This window comes from Ochotona princeps, chromosome 9 (genome assembly GCF_030435755.1).
Source record: "Ochotona princeps isolate mOchPri1 chromosome 9, mOchPri1.hap1, whole genome shotgun sequence".
Lineage (NCBI taxonomy): Eukaryota > Metazoa > Chordata > Mammalia > Lagomorpha > Ochotonidae > Ochotona > Ochotona princeps.
In genome coordinates, this window is record NC_080840.1 from 78,005,952 (window position 1) to 78,026,439 (window position 20,488).

General features: G+C 51.0%; 2 protein-coding genes and 1 long non-coding RNA gene across 7 annotated transcripts in view; 1 reads left to right on the top strand and 2 right to left on the bottom strand.

Annotated features, from left to right (window-relative positions):
* MAPK9 (mitogen-activated protein kinase 9) overlaps window positions 1-6,582 on the bottom strand; it is a 44,413-nt gene extending 37,831 nt beyond the window's left edge. The window contains exon 1 of one of the 5 annotated variants that reach the window (XM_058668861.1): window positions 6,357-6,579. The gene's annotated coding sequence lies outside the window, so the exon portion shown is untranslated. Of the gene's footprint in view, window positions 1-6,356 lie in introns of all 5 variants that reach the window. The other 4 variants (XM_058668859.1, XM_058668860.1, XM_058668858.1 and 1 more) reach the window with 4 other exon arrangements.
* On the top strand, window positions 5,741-20,120 carry LOC131481171 (uncharacterized). Its single transcript, XR_009246112.1, has 3 exons — window positions 5,741-5,829; window positions 17,343-17,516; window positions 19,984-20,120. It is a non-coding gene; the product is annotated as an uncharacterized LOC131481171 (long non-coding RNA).
* The window catches only part of GFPT2 (glutamine-fructose-6-phosphate transaminase 2), a 34,062-nt gene continuing 30,569 nt past the window's right edge, over window positions 16,996-20,488 (bottom strand). The window contains exons 17-19 of the mRNA XM_004599023.4: window positions 20,077-20,244; window positions 18,600-18,761; window positions 16,996-17,370 (exon numbers count right to left, since the gene is read on the bottom strand). Of these exons, the coding sequence (XP_004599080.1) occupies window positions 17,326-17,370; window positions 18,600-18,761; window positions 20,077-20,244 (375 nt within the window). The 3' untranslated portion in view covers window positions 16,996-17,325. The remainder of the gene's footprint in view (window positions 17,371-18,599; window positions 18,762-20,076; window positions 20,245-20,488) is intronic.

The window sequence follows — 20,488 nt, forward strand, 5'->3', positions numbered from 1 at the left end:
GGCCTGTACTACACCACAGCTTTGGCAGGTCTCCTCCCCCTAGGTCAAGAGCTCCCCAAAAGCATGAAGGCAAAGGTGTGAACAAGGGCAGGGAGAGAACAGTATAGAAGGAGGCTTCTTGGGGGAGGCGAGTCTGGAGCTCAAGGCATGAGGAAGCAAGTGCTTTCACACAGGCTGGCAAGAACTATGAACTGCTAAAACACACTGGGGAAGGAAGGAAAGCAACAGCTAACGAAACTTTAAATACACAGGAGTCCTTGCCTGAAAACTACAAATCTACAAATGGATCTCAGAAGCACATGTCACGCACCTGCAAGGATGTCCACGCAAGGATGCTTATAGTACTTCTCTTAACAGGCCAAAACTGTACCAATCAAGCACATATCTTGGGTCAGCTGATAAGATGATGGTTGGCAATATAAATGTGCTAAAGTCATTAAATAAAGTGCAGAAATCCCGCACGCTCATCTTGGAGGGTATTTGAGATGCATAAAAGAGAGAAGGCAAGTTGTGAAACAGTGTATACAACAATTCCAGTTTACCTAAAAAATACCCACACAGCCTATGTTAGGAAGCCCAGAGAAACAGCAGGAAACGAGAAACTTTCACTCTTTCCATTGTCACTTTCTGTTTCATTTTTTAAAGCTATACATGTATTTCATATTCAAAAAAACAAAACGAAACAAAAGGACTAAAAGGTGTTCTTGAAAGCTGCTGGACTACAGTTATTAATGAAAGCTGCAGACTGCCCATTCTAACCAGCTGTACGGAGGCAGCCTTGGCGATGGGCCAGGCCCAGAGGCCACATCTACAGACACTCCTGTAACTACTTGGGAGGGGGGCTACTATCTCCACTCTGCAAAGGAGGACACAGACACTTGGAGACAGGGAAGTCATGCACATTCCCAGCACGGCCCAGATGTGAGCGAAGGGCGTCTGACCACAAGATCCATGCTTCCCTCCTATCTAGCTGTATTCAGGAGGTGAAGGCGTGTGTCTGAGAGCCAGGCAGCAGCAAGAGGGACTCAGGCCTTCACATTTCATCTCTGGCTTCCTCCTACCGAAACATCGCTGCCTCTGACACAGGTGGCTGTCACAGCAGCCCTCAGAACACCGGGTACACACAGCACTGAATTAACCCAAGAACTGATGGTAAATGCTGAATTTCAGAATCAGTACTTGCTGCTCAAAATTTTAATTTAATTGTTCCACTGTCCTACTTTAGTTCTTATGAAAAATAGCTCAGCACAACTTACCATCTTTTTGACAGTCTTTATAAAGCCTCTTAGGACCATCCCTTGGAACAGCAGTCCTTAAAGCCACAGCAGTTTTTGCAAGGCAGAAAATCGAGTAGCATTTGGTTATAGCCTCACCCATTGCTTACTCTAAGGATCCAGTGCAATTCCGCCCTCCAGCCCTGCTTACAGGAACCTGCCTTCTTGTTATGACCCTCTGGTCTTCCTCTCCACACTCCACAGGTGGGAAGCAGAGGTGCTTTCCTAGCAATGACTGTATAAATGACCACTGTACTCTAGAATGGGAGTTACATAACTGTCACAGCAGCTCCGTAATAGGCCCTTCAGTGGGTCAATGCACAGCCATACCAAGGGAAACTGCCACCCATACACACACACACACCTCAAGGGCAATCAACAGCCCTGTTTCTGCAGATTCACCCAATGGCGGATCAAAACAGAGCTGAACAGTGTACTGAACACGGACAGAATTTTCTTGTCATCATTCTATTTATACGACACACTGTATTGCGTATTCCACATCATCTGGAGATGAGCTGAAGTATACCAGTATGAGACGCAGGTTCTAGCAAATGCTACATCAGTTTGTATAGGAGGCCTGAGCATCTGTGGATTTTAGAATCTGTGGATTTTAGCATCTGCGGTGGGGAGAAGGAGGAGCAGGGAGCAGTGCCTAGAACCAACCCCCTGGGGATATTGAAGAACGGTTGTATTTAAGTGAAAAAAGCACATCTCAAAGTTGCATACTGGATAGTTCCATGTATCCAATACTCTTGAAATGACAAAATTAAAACATACAGAAGAGATGAGTGGTTGTCAGGGGTTGAGCATGGTGAGGGCATAGAGATGGAGGGGCTACCAAGGAGTGGCACAAAGGAGATCTCTGAGAACAGTTCTGTGTCTTGCTTATGGTGGTCACATGAATCCCTGCAGCTGATGGCAGTAAGCTGTACACATGTTGCACCACAGCCAACTTCCTGCTGTCTGATATCCACTACTGTGAGGTAATTATGCAACCAGGGTGAAAACTGGGCAAAGGGCACCTGGAACTTCTCTGTACTGTCTTTGCAACTTCTCACGAATCTCTACTTCGAGATGGAGAATTTTAAACAGAGAAAGATTTGCTAAAAATATGTAATGCTCACACCATTCTCCAGATTCCTTTAGGACGGTTGGAATCCTTATCAGCACAGCATGGGTGATGGTGGGCCCTCTGATCCACTCTTAGACAATGCTAACCACCTGGGAGCAGCAGATATGCCTAGCTGCGGGACACCTGCGGGCCTCTGCCCAAGCTGCTCCATCTGCTTGACAGGACTGCTCATCCGTCTCTCCTTCATAACCTTCATTATCCCTCCAAATCTAGTTCAAGCACCTGCCACTCTTGCACTTCCCTCCATAGCCTTACCCTTTTGGCAACCTGTCCCCTTCCCTCCCCTGAGTGGTACTTTTGCTTTGGTTTGTTGTTTTTGTACTACTGGTATAAGTTTGCTTCTACTCTGTGACCCTAGTCACTGTTTGTTCAAAGATAAAATTATGAAGGAAAATCAATGTGTTTGGGCAGCATGAGGCAGAAGTTAAAATTAGGATTCAAGAGTCAGATCCCCCTGTGAACGTGCTACTGAATTCAGTGAGCAAACGCTGGTGACTGTGAAGTGGGATGGACATGAATCTCTGGCCACCTCCAAAGAAAAGAGTGTAGCTCACTTCAGGACATGCCTGGGCACAGCCATACACCCTGAATCTGACCAAGCCTCCAACAGATTCAACTACTTACTTCCAAAAAACACAGAGAAACAAGTTAAACTGCAGAGACACAAACTGGTATAATTTCAGCTACAGAACAGCTGATTCAACAAATCAATTACAAAAAATAGAAACAGGGGAATTTAGATGACAAGAACACTTACGGGACTGGTGTGCAGTAGCAAGTAGAGCTGCTGTAACATGGCATCCCATACTGGTGCTGATTCAAATCCCAGCTGCTCCACTTCCCCCGGTCCAGCTTATTAACAGTGTGGGAAAAGCAGCAGAGGGTGGCCCAAGTGGTGGGGTCCCTTGTCATCCTTGTGGAAAACCCCAAGGAATCTCCTGGCTTCAGCCTGGCCCAGTGCTGGCCCTTGCAGCCATCTGGGAAGGGAACCAGCAGATGGAAGACCTTGTCTCTCCCTCTAGCTCTGTAACTCTGACACGCAAATAAACAAATATTTAAAAAATTAAGACACCTACAAGATTTATCAACCAGTCCCAACACAAGCAATAACATGGATCCACTGTCAATCCACTACAGAAACCACAAAATACATAGGACATTCTAAAATTGTAATACTAAAACTGGCTATTTCATGATATTAAAAATCACTGATTTCTGAATTTAAATGGGTAAGGTTTTTTTCCTTCAGATTTATTTACTTGCAAGTCAGAATTGCAGACAGAGGGGACAGGAGATACAGATGGGTCACCTGCTGGTACTCTTCAGATGGTTCAAACAGCCAGGCGTGGGCCAGGCCGAACTCAGGAGTATCATCCAGATCTCCCATGTGGATGCCAGGGGTCCAAGCACTTGAACCACCTTCTGCTGCTTTCCCAGGCCATGAGCAGAGAGCTGGACGGGAACTAGAACAGCTGGAACAAGAACTGGAACCCATATGGGGTGCTGGTGTCTCAGGCAAGGGTTTTACTCTCCATGTCGCAGTGCTGGCTGCAGTCTGAATCTCTTAGCAACATGCAAGTATACAATGAAAAATTCACGGGTGATATAACACTGAAGATTTATTTGAAAGTAATATGGGTGGTATGTGTGTCCAATGAAGCCTAATGAGCCAGAGTTTGTAACACCGGAAGCTGGACACTGCTCTATTAGAAAGTCCCTATCTCAGTTAAGAGACGGATGTTAGAAATTGTTCACATAATCACAAAAGGCCAAGTACAAATGATTAAGAATTAATGATTAAGGATATATACGTAAAATGGCATCTGCTTACTAAGTGTGAGGTAAATATTTACACCAAAAATGGTTGCCCAAAAGCCAAATCAGCAGTCTTTTTAAAAAAAAAAATCTGTTTTTTATATCACCTGAGACATCACAAACGCAGCTAGCTGCTCGCCATCAATTGCTCTGTCTGGTACCTTTTTTAATGCAGAAACCTTTCTTTTTTTTTTTTTTCCGGTAGAAAAACAAAAACTCGAGTGTATTCTTTATCATTTATTTAGGGGGACCAAACAAAAATATTATGTTCTTTCAGTAAATTAAAGTACCAGGGCCCTGAAAATTAAAACCTCAGGAAAATCAAAACTTTCCAGAGAAGAGTATGTCCAAATAGGTTTACTTTAGCTCCACAGACTGCTTTTGAAAGGAACAAAAAAAGGTAGGGTAAACAGAGTAAAACATGAAGCAGCATGGGCAGTGTTGCTTGAGAACAAATTAGAAGCTGGCAGACAGCGCTCAGGCCTGAGGGCCTGGGCTGAGTGTCCCCCCTGGAGGCCGCCACTGGAGCCTGGGTACAGGCAGCGCTGCTCCTCCCTGGCAAGCAGCGAGCCTTCCCTGGCCCCAGGCTACCACTCTTCCCCAGGCTCAGGGAGGCCTGTATCACAGGCCCACAGCCAGTATTTAGCAATCAGGAGGAGTCCGGGCTCCTCTCAGAAACAACCGTGCTCTTTCTCAAGAGCCCCACATTCCATGCTAACACACCTGGCGCGTGGCTGACTCCAACTCCACTCTTGGTCAAGTTCCTTTCCTCACGCTGCCTTTCACACTTCCCCCTGCCTGGCAAGCTCCATCGGGACGTGCCATGGCACAGCCCCTCCCTCCATCCCGCATCGTTCACTGTCCAGGAACAGTGTGTCCAGGCATTTTCTTGGGGGGCTCTTGGGCCCTCTGCAGGGAGCGGAAGTTTGAAGGGACCCTGTGGGTCTCTCCCAGGAGAAACACGACCTAGATAACAAGAATTCAGTGGATGGCTCCTGAACTTACTAAGAGGTCATCAGAGCCAAACCATTATGAAAACGTAAGATTAGATACCATAGCTTGTTCTGATGATGACCAAATAAAGAGGCCAAGGCCGTTAAGATGTTCTACACAACCAGAACAGGCTGACAAGTTTCCCACGGTACTTGGAAGTCACAAAAGGAACAGGTGAAGCAGACACAAAAGGCAGGTACATTCCTTGCTTCATTCATTCATTCATTCATTCATTCATTCACTGAGCTGAGACTCAAATACTTCCTGTGTGCTTTCCACAAGCATGAGCAGACACCAAGGGACACATCACACAATTACGTTTCCAGAAAGCTACAGGCCAGTGTGTGCATGAGTGTGTGTGTGTGTGTTGGGGGGAGTGGCAGAAAACAAGGGCAAATACACAGCTTCAACCAAGAGCTAGAAAGAACATAAAACAAGGAAACAGAATGACCCCTAAAGAGGGAGGCCAGGAAGGAGCGGACAAGGTAAACAGGAGAGGTAGCAGGTGCAAAGTCCAGGGCACACGGATTCCGCCAAGTTCCTGGCTGGCAAGCGCCTGAGTGGGACGCGAGAGCAGGGAGCGCACGGGATAAGAGTTGTTGTGGTGGGCAGGTGAGCAGGGCCTGCTCTGTCTGGCCGGGCACTGGAGCGGGCAGTGACGAGGCTCAGGACCGGTGGGAGGGGGCTTGCCAACCAGGGACGGGATCTGGCCCAATTTCCCACAAATGCGCAGGGACGCGCGCGCCCGCCTGCCAACAGCCCAGTGCTTCAGCGCAGACGCGGCCCCACTTCCCCGAGGGGCGGCCAGCGCCTCCGTCCCAGGCCGCGGGGACCAAGCCTCGGGCTTCTGAGCACCGGGGCCATAGCGCGGCGGTGACGGCGGAGCGCACGGATCCCGAGGGGCCAAGCTGGGGACAGGGCCCCGTGGCCCCACGCCGCGCGCACGGTCGGGGGGCGGCGATTGCGGCAGTCCAGGGCAGGGGCGGCGGCCGCCGCCACCGCCGACTTCCCACAGCTCTGGCCGCTCGCGCACCCGGACCGGCGGCTCCGTGCCCACCCCGCACCCCGCGCCCCTCCGCCGCTCCTCCGCGGCGCCGACCCCAGCACCCCGCCAGGCCTAGCCAGCCCGCCGGGCTCACCTCGCCTCCCAGCCGCCGCGCCGCAAGGGCGAGGGCGGGCCGGAGGACTGGCGGCGCTGCACGCTGGCCACTCCCGACGCTGCGGCCCCGGCCCGCCTGGCCGCCCCGCGCCGCTGCCACCGCCGCAGTGGGTGTGAGGGGCGCGGGGCGCTGCGACCCTTCCGGTCGGCTCCTTTCCCCTCAGCCGCCGCCGCCGCGGCGCCCGGCCTGACCGATCGGCGAGTCAGCCAATGAGCGCGCGGAGAGCCGGGCGGGAGCGGCCAATCGCGCTACGGGGCGGGCCGCTGTCGGCAGCCTCGGGCGGGGCCAGGCCGACGTCTGCGGGGTCCGGCTGGCGGGGCCGGCGGAGGCTGGACATGCGGGCTCGGTGCAGATCGCCCGGGCGATACCGTCCGCCTAGGGCGCGGAACGGGCAAGGCCGAAGCCCGGCGTCCCAGCACCGCGGCTCGACCGTTGGGGCCGCGTTTTTGGGGTGCGGCCAAAAAGCAGGTGGCAAGGTGCAAAGAGAAGACCATGCGGATGCCAGGGTGTTCCAGGCGGACAGGGACGGCAGGCAGTGTGCTTGTTGGCAATGGTCAAGCCGTTGACCCAGAGGCCTAGTGGGGCACCCCAGTACCCAGCACAGCTGAAATAAGGGGGGGCGGGACACAGACTGAGGAAAGGAGGGGGGCGTTGGACTTGGGGCGCTGCAAGAGTTGGGACAGTGACTGACGGATGCTGAGTGCCAGGAGAACGTGCAATCCGCCGGTGGGGCAGGGGAGAAGTTGACTTGTGTCACCCAGGTGCCAAAGGTGCTAAAAAGGCTGGGCTAGGCTTCCTAAGAGGGGTTGGGTAGGGAGCCTGATGCAGCCGTGGTGGCCTCCCATGACCACCAGAGGGAGTTTTGTAAAGTTGGATATTGGGATTGTAGCTCCTGAAGGTGGCCGGCATTGAAATGGGGCCCACCTGGTGGATGGACACATGTCCTGGGCTGGGAAGTGGTGGTGTCCATATGCACTGGGTTTTAGCACTCACCCCTGGAGCCGACACGTAACCCAAGTCTCCTGTGTGTGTATACACAGGCTTTCTGTATCACAGAAAAGAGTTTTCTGTAAGGGCTGTGGTTGACCCTTGGTTTGTGGAGTATGGTGGCCACTTTTGAAAACTGAGCTGGTGTGACAGGATGGGGAAGGCTGCTGGCCTCTGCATGGGCAGGGCATCAAGACTGGTGATGCCAGACAGCAAGTGAGAAGTGAACCAGCAGGACCTGCGCTTGCATGTTAGTGACAACGGTCCCTGATGCCAGCTGGGGACAGGCAGAGCAGAAGGACTGCTGGACGTGTGCAGGTACTGGACAGAGGGGCACTTGGGTCCAAGGGCTGCAAAGCAAGGAGCCATGTGCCTCATGTTCAGTAACCCGCAAGTCACCTGAGGGGCCTGAGCTTGAGGGCCGATCGGCACTGCTGCCTGCTGGCACAAGGGCTCACTTACCACCACTGAGTCTTGTCTAACCCAGTATTATTTTGTTTTCTTTTAACCATGTTACTTGGTTATACCCTGGTTTCTCTCAGAATAAATTTTTGGACTTTTACTATTTAAAAAAAAATTGCTTGGTCACTCTGTTTTCTTTTAAAAATTGACTTAGTTTCCAACAGGTAAAAATCGGAAAGTTTTGCTTTGAAAAAAAAAAAGTCTCAGTTGTTGACTTCTCTTGAGATCTGCATCTCCAAGAAGTAGTCTCCTGGAGCTGAGTGACAGCTGTACCTGCAGGCAAGACCCCCAGTTGAGCTCCGCACCCCACCTGCCGCAGCTTTGTCAGTCTCTTGTCTGCTGATCTTAAGGGCATAGCCTAGCTGTGAAAGTCAGGGGCTGCTTAGGAAGTGATGAGAGTCAATGTTTTTTTGTTTGTTTGTTTGTTTGTTTTCAGAAAGATGCATGAAAGGGCCTGCAGTGTTTGGGCGTGGGGCATTTGGGGAGCTTTGTATTGTAAAGACACTCATGAGAGAAGTTGGGCATCAAGAGGAAGGAAGTGATTTTAAAACTGTTTCAATACTTCAGGGAAAAGATGGATCCCTATCATGGGCAGCTCCCACCACACACCTGCTGGGAGAGCTGTGCTACATATAGATGACATATAGATGACGGTGGGGTATACGAGGCCCCTCCTGTAGTGCTGGTGGGGAAAGCAAGTGGCAGGATTCAGCATACGCCCTCTGCCGTCAGCCAGCAGTGCCTCTCCTGGGTGCTTCTCCAAGCACCTGTCCACACATATGAATGCTGGTGGCAACTTTATTCAGGACAGGCAAGAATGGGAGAGAACCCATGTGTCCACAGTCAGTGAGTGGAGGAGTTTCCTGGAGCAGCCACGCTGTGGGGCATTGGCTGGCTACAGACAGCGCTGCAAGCACAGAATTTGACTGGTAGTTGCCAGTGATGAAGTGGAGGAAAAAGGGATGGCTACAAGGGGTGATGAGGGAGGTTTGGGGCTGGGAATAGAGTCTATACTTCCATTATGGTGGTGGTCATTTGGCTGTGTATTCATCAGTCACCTAAAAAGGGTGACTTGTAAGTGGATATCAGTCAGGCTGCAGTAAATCTGATACAGAGAAAAAAAAAAAAAGGAGGTGGCTGTATGGTGTAGCAGATGAAGCTAACACTTGGGATGCTCATATCTCATGTGGAGTGCTGGGTTTGAGTCCCAGCAGCTTCTACTTCTGATCTAGCTTCCTGTTAACGCATCGTGCCATTATGGTGGCTCAAGCGCTTGTGCCCCTTCCACACATGTGGGAGACCCGGATGGAGTCCTGATTCATGGTCTCAACCTGGCCTAGCCCTGGCTGTTGTGGGCATTTAGGGAGCAAGCCAGCAGATGAAGAGAGACAAAATGGCCTCAGCTTTCTCTGTTTGTCTTTCAAGTAGTTGAAAATAAACAAAATATTTAAAAATACAAACACACACACACACACACACACACACACACACCCACAACTAAGTTACAGAATTGTCAGGTCTTAGTGAGGGAGGACCAGCTCCTGGCTTGACTTTTGCAGTGGAACCCTCTGCCCTTGGCTTTGTCACCCTGCTTACGCCAAGAGAAGCCCTTTCTAGCCTGCATCCCAGCTGCCTTCAGCTCAGTAGCCCCTGGCTTTGTTCAGGGACCTACGCTCGCCTCTCTGAGGCCCTCTGGCTCTGTCCCTGCCCCATCTCTCAGCTCCAATCACCGCTCGCTGTCCTCATTAGCCTTTTCTAAGGCCAGGGGTGGGTTTTCTGTCAGCATCAGGCTATTTATGCCACTACCAGGCCAGTGGCTTCCCATGGTTTCAGTCTGGCCCACCCTTGACCAGCCTGGATTCCAGTCTGCCCCTCCACTTAGCATTGTGCCCTGAGTGATGAGTCCATTCCCTCCTGTGAGCCTCAGCTGTGTGGGGAGCAGCATGGGACCCCTCCAGGACTTGGCAGGTTCCAAGAGCAAGGATAGAAGCAGAGTGCTGAACAGAGTCTGTGCGTGCCGGGAGGGTGCGGACTGTGCTAGCCACTGTCCCTGCTCCCCTGGCCCACCTCTGTCCCATTTCTCCAACACCTGCCAGGACCAGAAATGCACTAGGGCTGTAAGTCAGGCCTGTTCCAGAAGCTGTCCTGCCCTTACACCAGGTCCTGCTGTGTCTGCCCCCTGGGAGAAGGCAGGGTGGAGCTAGCCTTGAGCTTCAGGCCTTGGCAGCAGCTGCCACATTGCCTTGGGCTGTTTCCTGCTGCCATACAGACACTGCAGACTGAGTACATGAGAACCAACAGAAACTTGTTTGACTCTGCTCTGGAGGTTAAATTCTGAGGTAAAAGGGTCCCCTTCTGCCTGGCTGCTAGGTCCTCCCCAGTGGAGGGCCTCAGATGGTACATGTACAAGGAGAAAGGGGACAAATTCGTCCTTCTGATAGGAACTCACTGCCATGGTGATGGCATCAGAGCCCTGCTGACCTACCACCCTTGGAGGGCTCCTAGCACTGTGGCAGGGTGGAGCCAGTCTCTCGCACATGAACTTGGGGCATTTGACCTGCAGCAGCCTCCTGCTCCTTGTGGTCCGCCTCCCTCCGGTGTTATATTTGGCTCTTGCTTCCTTTAAGGGGCAGAGGATGGTCCTCCGTCCCTAAGACCAAAAACCCACAGTGGAGGACTATGGTGGTCTCTTGGGCACTGAGACTCGCGGGAGGACATGGTGGGGAAAAGGGCAGGATCAGCCAGGAGAGGTGTTTAGCCCGTGGCTTTTCCTCTGTCGGTGATAAGAAGGGACTTTGAAGCTGGGGCCCAGCTGAGGATTCAGGTGCGGAGTGAAAACAGGGCTCTGTGGGAGCTGGGAGTCTGAACCCCAAGGGCCCTCAACCTTCTTCCTCCAGGGTCTCGAGAGCCCTGGCCACCAGGCCCTTTCTCCGAGACATGGCATTAGAAAGATCTCTTCTGTAAGTGTGATCCCTACAAGAGGCAAGGCCTGATACCATCATCCTTTCTCCTTGTGGCACCCTCCTGCCATATGCTCAGAATGCAGTCAGTCCACCTGGAGTTCAGGCCGATTGTGTGACAGGGGAAACATTGTGGGAGATCACCCCTGGATCTCTGCCTGCCTAGACCATGTGGGAGGCAATAGGCACACGGCACACTGTGTCCCCAGGACAGCCCCTGACCGGAATCTCAGCTAATGAAGACCCCAGTATGGCCTGTTCATTGGGCATGCAGCAAGAGCAATGGGCTGCACCCCAGTCTCTCTTCTCTGTCTCTTTAGTGAACTGTGCTGGACTTCCTTGGCAAACAACTCTAGGAAAACAAATGTTAAATTCATCCTGCTTTTCAGCAGATAAGGAGTTTGTCCTGAGACACAGCTCCCTGTGCTACCTGACCTCCTGTGCTACCTAACTTTATTAGAGGGTCCAGAGAGATAGACTTATCTATTAGCCAGTCACAATGTCATTGTTGGGCGAAAGTACTGTTGGGACCGGCCTTCTGCATGCCCCCTTCTCTTGTATAAGCTTGTGACTTCTCTCAGATAAGTGGACATCCCTCCCCACCAGTTTGTCTGCAGTGTTTCTGCTCCATAGGGGCACTGTAGCCTCACCCCCTGATGGTCTCGGGGATTGCTGAACAGAAGACCCCCAAGAAAGCATGAACTGATGGGAAACTGCAGCCTGTCTGAAGGAGACAGGGACTGTGTAGAGAGGGAAATTTCAAAAGGAAAAGCCACATTCTTGAAGCAAGGACCTCTGATAGAAAGATCTGGCATGAGCAGCTCTGTGCCTGTAGTCGGCTGGGCTGTCCTGAGGCAGTGACATCTGGCAGCATCAAGTACTCCCAGAGCCCTTGGCTCCTAATGCTGCCCCCTGACATCCTTGCAAATAAGGCTGATCCTAGGGCCAGGGCATGTTGAAGTGCGAGCAAGGCTGCCACACACACGCAGGGGCCAATATGGCCTGTGCTGTGGCACAGAGGGTTAAACCACTGCCTGTGATGCCAGTATCCTGTGTGAGTCCTGATTCAAGTCCCATGTACTCCCCTTTCTTCTCAGGTCCCTCCTAATGCACCTAGGAAAACAGCAGAGGATGGCTTAAATGCTTGTGCCCCTAGACTTCAGTGGGAGACCTGCATGCGATTCCAGGCTCCTGACTTTGGCTTGGTCAAGCCCTGACCATTGAGGCCATTTGAGGAGTGAACCAACAGGTGCATTTCTCTCTCTCTCTCTCTCTCTCTCTCTCTCTCTCTCTCTCTCTCTTTCTCTCTCTCTCTCCCTCCCTCCATCCATCCCTCCCTCCCTTCCTCTTTCTCTCTCTCTCTGACTTTGCCTCTCAATAAACTCTATAAACACACACACACACACACAGAGTGATGGGGACATGTTAAGAGACACGTTAGAGCCAACTGAGAGTCCTGAGAATTCCCAATGGTCATAGCTGGGGCTTTTTGAGCAACAAAATAGCATAAGTAGGGTTGTATGGTTGTGACTTAAAGTGTTAGATAACACTCATGAGTTCAGACTATTGGGAATAAGTTATTTAATAAATATAAATAAATAAATAGGGAAGAGTAGGTGAACGTGCGCAGAACTCACAGGTTCTGTAGAGACGCCCCTCTAGGAGCAGGCTGAAGTGGGGGAGGGAGGTGGCAGATCTTCCTTTGAGAAGATGGAGATGAGGCACTAGCAGACCCGTGCCCACTGTGGGGACCTCCATTACACATTGTCCATCAGAGGTCAAAGTCACCATTCAATGAGGCCATGTTGATGCCATGGACCCTGAATGTGAAGTTGTGAGAATGGTTCTTCCGTTTGAGGTCTTTCTCCCCCCAAAACCCCTAACCTCCTCTAACCACAAGGAAAGCACCAGACAAACCCCATTGAGGGACATTCTATAAAGTACCTTACTGGTATTTTTCAAAATGGTCACAGCAAGCCTGAAGAGTGGTCATAGCCAGGAGAAACCTAAGCAGATGTGTAAGGTGGTCTGCAAATAGAAAAGGGACCCCAGGGGCCAGCATCATGTTGCAGAGAGCTGAGCAGTGGCCGCAATGCCAGCATCCCTTAGCTGGGTGCTGGCATGAGTCCTGACTGCTCTGCTCTGACCCAGCTCTCTGCTACTGAAGAGAAAGTAATGGAAAATGACCCAAGTACTTGAGGGCTTGCCAGCCATGTGGGACACCAGGTGGAGCCCAGGGTCCCTGGCTTTGCCATGGACCAGCTGTGGCCTTTTGAGGAGTGAACCAGCCAGTGAAAGATCTCTTTTTCTGTCTCTCATTGTGTGTGTGTGTGTGTGTCTGTCGCTCTTTCCATTAAATACATAAATATTTTAAAAAGGAAAAGGGACATCAGATAAAAAAGTATGGGTAGAGATATTAGTTCAATAACAGTATGCTAAAACATATAGGTTTATGTATTCAGAGTAAAAACGATGTCTCAGAAATTAAATCATGTTAACAGAAATCATGTTAGTGGTAGACAAGTTCAGAGAGAAAACGGAAGAAATTCTCCAACTGTTGGAGCAAAAGGACCACAGGGTGGACAAGAGAATGGTGAAAATCAGTAACTTCAGCCTCTGATCCAGAGGCGCTTCAGAGGGACAGAGAGGGATGTGTACATATTCTGCAGGACAGCTTCCCTGTTGGCAACGCCCGCATCGCCGTGTACCCAGAGCAGAGCGGAGGGACTAGGGTTACAAAAAGACAACACAAGAGACAACACAAGACAACACGCAGTGGGTCATTCTTGTAGAGAGAATGCCATTTATTTGGGGTTAGCCTGCCTCTTTTATAGTCTTCCTAGTTCTCCCAGTATTATCCCAATGCTCAAGCAACTCCTAAGCTCCCCCAAGGGCATCTTAAAAAAGGGGAAGCAGGGAAGAGGAACTTGCATTCAAGCCAGGGGCTAAATGTATCAGGCCAAGATTGCCCATCCTGTTACCCCTTAGAAACAAGCTAAGCTGTGGAGTTAACCCTTGGGAGACCGGGGCCTACACTTCCCTGCACTGAGGACGTGAGTTAGCCGATGGCTCAGCATGCAAGGAAGGAGCCTGGGAGGTTTCAGAGCTCGAGCAAAAGGAAGAAACGATCGTTGGCAAAGACACACTCACGTGACTCTGGATTCCCCCACAGCAGTCGTGGAGGGCAGCTTTGAAACTCCCAAGGCCACGCATGTGCTCTGATCTAGCATTCCGTACCTTGATAGCATCAGCTCAGGGTGAGTGAGAGCGCATCATTTCCAGGCTTGCAAGGCCTCAAAAAATCCCTCCTTCTGTGGTCTGATGTTTGTGTCTCCTGAAACATCCTCTCCCCAACTGTGACAGTGTTGGGATGTGGGATTTTAGGTGCTTAGGGTGTGAGGGCAGCCCTTTACGCTCTTCCACAAGGGTACCAGGAGAGATGGACATGGTGAGAAGCCTGCCATGTGTGGCCTGGGAAGCAGTCCTCCCCTGACATCACACTGTAGCTCCCAGGCTCCAGCCACCAAGAAACAGATTTTGGCTTTGTGTAAGCTCTCTGGTTAATGGTGCTGCAGCTCCCTGGCTCTAGCCACCAAGGAGCAGATTTCTGCTTTCTGTAAGCTCTCTGGTTAGTGGTGCTGACACTTATCATAGAACACTTCCTGTCCTGGTCTATTTCCTGTTGCTGTGACTGAATACCACAGATTAGATAACTTGCAAGAAGAAGTGTATGGGGCTAAGTTCAAGATCACTTGGCTGCCACTGGTGAGGTTCTTCTTGCTGGTAGGGCCCATAGGTGAGGCCCAGGGCAGGTGGGGGGGCACTACATGGCTTCACCCAGGCCTCTACTCCTCTTACAAAGATACTGTCCCATTGGGTTGGGGTCCCACTATGTACCTCCTTTAACTTTGATCACTATCCAAAGGCCTCACCTCCAAATACTACACGTGGGACAGGTTTCTGCTCTCAAGGTGGGCTTTTTTTCTGAGTGGTCAACATCAGTGTCCTGTAGCACATTATCTAGGTTTGACACCTGGCTCTTGCTCCAGATTCCAGCTTCCTGCTAACATCCATCTGCAGAAGTAGCAGTGCTGGCTCAAGTATTTGGGTTCCGGCCACCCCCATGTGATGCCTGGATTAAATCTCCAGCTACCCCAGCTTTGGCCTCAACTCAGCCTGGGTCAGTGTTGGACCTTATAGAATGAACTAGTATACTGGTGCTCTTTTTTTTTTTTTTTTAAGAATTACTTATTTTTATTGAAAAGTCAGATATACAGAGAGGAGGAAGACAGAGAGGAAGATCTTCCGTCTGATGATTCACTCCCCAAGTGGCCACAACAGCTGGAGCTGAGTCAGTCTCAAGCTAGGAGCCCAGAGTCTCTTCCGGGTCTCCCATGCAGCATAGGGTCTCAAAACTCTGGGCCATCTTTAAGCGCTTCCCCAGACCACAAGCAGGGAGCTGGATGGGAAGCAGGGCTGTCGGGACATGAACCAGCACCCATATGGGATCTTGACAGACGCAAAGCGAGCACTTTAGCCACTAGGCTATTGCATCAGGCTCTGGGAACTCCTTTTCTGTGCCTCTGTCTCCATTTCTGCCTCTCCAATAATTTCTAGAAAATATCTACCCTCTTTGCACTTTACTATTGGGATAAATTTCAGTGAGTTTGTAGAGCATGTTCATAGCACAGTACCTCCCAAGATCCTTTCTCAGGAAGGACATGAGCCAGCAAAATAGAAAAGGACACATTTCACAAGGAACAGAAGTGACCAGGGCATCCCCTGGAGGCTGATGAGGAATGGTCCCATGGGGACTACTCCACCAGATGTGGAGGTGGCTGGACCTCAGGTCATCTCCCAGAGCCCACGTCCCTTGGGCCAGAGTGCCAGGGAGAGCCCAGGCCTGTCCTGTGCTGATGAGGGGCTCTCTCCCCTGCTCTGTGGATGACTCACAGCTTCCAGCTCCTGCAGAGCCACAAGTCAGCCACTGGGTGTTGGAAGCACAAGGTACAGGACCGCCTCCTCCCTCTGGCCGTATTTCAGCTGCACACCCAGTACTCGGGGCTCACCTTAGCCCTGCCAGATGCTCACCTGCTCTCAGCCCTGTGCTTCCCAAGACTCTCATGATGTTGAAGTGGCCCCATCAACTCCCAGAGAAGTTGACACAGGACCATGCCCTAGAGACTGCTCCCCTCCAGGAGCTGCCCTCTCCTTTATCACACCCTCTATCCTGTGGAATGCTCCTCATTTTCTTTCTGGAGCACACAGGTCATATGGAATTGATAAAGCCAGTGGCCACTCATCATCTTAGCCTGTTCTGCGTTACTGTAGCAGATTACTGGAGACTGGCTAACTTTATAGAGAAAAGAAGCTGTCTAGCGTTGTTCTGGAGGTGTAATGTTGAGGGCCACATGTGATGGTGACTGCCATACCAGTCAAGTAGCAAAGCAGCACAGCCTTCACATACAAGAGTCGGAGACTGCACACAGAAATCCGTGTGGGTGTGTGCCTTCTCTCCCTCTCCTTATAAAGCCACCAGTGTTCAGCTTTCCTCCTAAACACCCCAGAGCCCTACCTCACACCACTGGAGTCAGACTGAAGCTTCTTCCCTCTTATGTATTTAACCCTGGGGATAGAATTTCACCACAGGAACTCTTGGGGAGCCCCTTCAACTGTAGCCCACGCAAGCGGAGTGGCTCCTGCCACACACAGCTGAGCTCCTATCCAGTCCTCAACATCCACAGCACACAGGGAGTGTGAGAATAACAGAACCCAATACACAAGACACACACACAAAATTGCACTGTCTTTTTTTGTCTTAAAATTGCATAGTACTTTGATTGTGCACGCTTTTAAAGAGAGCAAGGAAGTGGGAATGGGATAACTCAGGCTGTTTTATATGGGTGGGGTGTAGGGCTGGGCTTCAAAGGAGTGAGGATCAGATTGAACATAAGTTGGAGAGCTGGACTGTGGCTGAAAAGAAAATGCTGGAGGGAGCTGCGATTCAACCTGTACAGGCAGCATGGAGGGGCCTTGCTGATGTCAGCACTGGATGCAGCCCAGGCAGGAAGGGAAATCCAAGTCCAGAGGGCCAATGCTTTGTGCTCAGTTTTGAGTTGAGTGCCCCACCAGGGGTGAGCCCCGAGAGATGCATGCAGGGTGTCACCATGGCTACAGAACGCCACATACTAGAAAAATAACTTAAAGGCTATACAATCACCATTATAAATATTTTGTCTCTTAAAACTAACTAGTGTAAGTTTAAAAAGGTTCACAGTTACTCTAAAGAGAGCTGCATCTCTATTGCACAGTAGTGGAAAAGTCTGTCCTGTCCCCTTCTCCACCAGCGTCGGCAGGACACAGAGGGACAGGATTTGCTATAAGCAAAGCACTTGGGTACAAGGCACATTGAAGCCCGAGATCTGCCGGAACGCTGGGGGCGGGAAGTGCGCCCACTTCTCCCCCATGGGACTGCCCTGCCGTCGGGAGCAGGTTTGAACTGGACAACAGGCGGCAGTGGTCTCATCCAGGTCTCATTCTCATTCAACTGTCACAGATTTGGCCAGATTCCTGGGGAAGTCGACCTGCGGGAAAGGAAAGGTTGCTGTGAGGATCACCATGTTCCGGATCACCACCACGAGGTCTGCAGCAGGTGCACCCTCCTCACTCCAATGCTCTCCCAACTAGAAAAGGTTTAATTCCACCCATCAGCAGCTTCCAACCTAAAATTGTAAGGAAACTTCTATTTCTTTGCACAATGAATCATGTCTTCATACACAATGCTGGTGAAATTGCAAATGAGGTTTTTTCTGGAACATAACTTGCTAATGTTAAAGTCTGAGAATATTGAATTTTTTGGTAGACTAAGAACAAAGCTTAAATGTGACACACAAGGACCTTTACTGCAGTGTTTTTTGTTTTTTTTTTTTAAAGACTTATGTTACTTGAAAATCAGTTACAGAGAGATGGGGGTAGAGAGACAGAGAGAGATGTTCTATCCTCTGGCCCACTCCCCAAATAGCCACAATGGCCAGAGCTGGGTCTATAGCCGGGAGCTAGGAGCTTCCTCAGTCTCTCATCTGGGTGCAAGGGACCAAGGCCTTAGACCATCCTCTGCTGACTTCCAGGCCACTAGCATGGAGCTGGATCAAAAATTAGGCAGCCAAGACTAAAACTGGCACCATATGGGATGCTGGCACCTTAGATGGAGGATTAGCTTGCTACCCCATTGTGCCAGCCCTGGCAGCATTTTGTGTGAAGGCAAAAATTGAAAACAATGCAAATAATAGAAAAGGCTGACTAAGTAACTGTTAGGAAAACTGTTCAAGATTGTTCTGGCATATTATGCGATGATTAATGTAAATGGGGTCAGTGTTGTGGTATAGCAGGTGCAGCTGTCACCTGAGACACTGGCATCCCATAGGGGTATTGGTTCATGTTCTAGATGCTCAACTAGGTGGGTACAAGGTGGGAGACATGGATTGAGTTCCTAGGTCCAGTCAATGTTGGCACTGGGGGAATGGACCAGTGAATGGAGTGCTTTGTCTTTTCACCTCTCCCAATAAATAGATAGATAGATAGATAGATAGATAGATAGATAGATAGATAGATAAACTAATAAACCACCTAACTAACTCATCTCAGTGAATTCTGCCTTCCACTAGCATGGCCTCCTAGCTGTAATGGAGAAACCTCAACTAAAGCTTAATAAAGGAACTTTAAATGAAGTGACCTCTGTGATTGATCACTGAGATCAGTATTTTACGAAGAGAAGGGGCCCTCTGTGCTGGTTGAGGGGAGTGTGGAGACGTACGTCATATCCTCGGAGGACAGCCAGGTGGAAGGACAGCAGCTGCAGTGGGATCACGCTGAGGATGCCCTGGAGGCAGTCCACTGTGTGGGGCAGCTCGATGGTCTTGTATGCAAACTTGGAGCTTTCTGTGTCGTTCTTGCAGCACAGGATGATGGGACGGCCCTAAGGCAGAGCAAAGCAGCATTGTGACCCAGATGCCAACCTGCCTACACGGCGGAGGATGTGGAATCAACATGACCCCAAGGGGCACAGTGACTGTGAGTGTGCAGGACCAGATAAGGGGCAATGTGTCTGACGTGTTTCTTCCCATTCACCAGTCCTGTGACATCACTCGATGCCCGGCTGTTCCATGGCTTCCTGTGTGTCTTACAGAGGGCAGGGTTGACCCACTCCTAATTCTGCTGGGACTGGCAGCAAGTGAGGGAAAACACCCTGCAACACCAGCAAACCAACAGAGGTGGGTTTCAGATTGGTGCCTCAAGGACAATAAAAGGTGTGAGAAACCTATCCAAAGATGTCACATCTGGCGGAGACGTGAGTGAGCAGGTACCACTCTGAAACTTTGTTGGCAGGATGATCCAAGGCAGAGGCAGGCATGGCTGGGAAACAGAGGGCATATGGCGGTGCCTAGAGCCCTAGAGACAGCAGGAAGGGTCTCCTTGAGGCAGGCTGGTGGGCTGCTGTGGTCTGTGGGGAGCTGTGAGGAGAGCTCAGCAGGGGAGTGACATGGCTCTGTTTTGCATGGTGCCCCTTACTCTTGTGTTGGGGTCATCTGTTTGTCCTCACCCTCCTCTGAGTTCATGACCTGTCCCATGGGGGAACAGCAGGGCTCTGCCCTCCTGCTCTGGGCAGCTGCTGACAAAGCTTCTGGGTCCCAGATGGGCCTCAGTCCTCAGACTTTCCCACACGATCCAGGTGCCCCTGTCACTCACAGTGGCTCCCCTGGGCAACACCTGAGGTTACATGAAGGAGGTGACTCAGAGAGGCCAGATACAGGCTCAGGATGGGGCTGACCAGGCGAGGAAGAAAAGCTGCTGGACAAGAAGGCTAGGCTTTGAAGCTGCTAAGGTCAGACTGCTGGAGATGGAGCTCAGTCCCATGGCAGGTGGTCAGTCAATCATGCCTACTTAACAAAGCCCTGGCAGAAACACTGCGTGCTGAGGCTGGAAGCTCTGGCCAGCATCCTGGTGAAACACTCTTTGTGATTGGGCAGGCAGGAGCCAGGGGTGACCTGGGGCTCCCACACCTGGGTTATTCTTTGGGCTGGGTCTGATCGTATGCTTTATACTAAGACCACGATAGTAAATAAAGGCCCTCTGTATGTATAGACTTCACAACTGTCCCAAAATAAAATCGTTTCATTGCGTTTTTCTGTTGTTTTCAGGAGTCCTAACTGTCGTTCTAGACATGAGTGAAGCTGCGGATCATGGGTCCTGTGGAAGGCAGCAAGGGTCCCAGCCCAGCAGAGCACGCTCACCTGGCGAGCTGTGACCTGCTGCAGTGCGTTCTGGCACTTGGCGAAGCACGGATCCTTCATGATGAGCATGATGACAGGCATCTGCTTGTCAATCAGTGCCAGGGGCCCATGCTTCAGCTCCCCGGCCAGGATGCCTTCCGAGTGCATGTAGGTTATCTCTTTGATTTTCTGGGGGAACAAGAGGTGGGGTCAGTGTCACCTTGGGCAGATGGAGAGGAGGCGGGGAGAGGGATACATGGAGTGGCTTGTAGCACTGAGGGTCAGACGGGGACCAATCCAGAGCCCAGTGCACTAGCCCAGCCCTGCAGCTCCATGCCCAGCACCAGCCCAGTCCTGCTGCCTCCATCCCCACTGCCAGCCACATGGCCTCTCCTCAGTTATCCCTTACAATGACACCATTATCTTCTGCCTA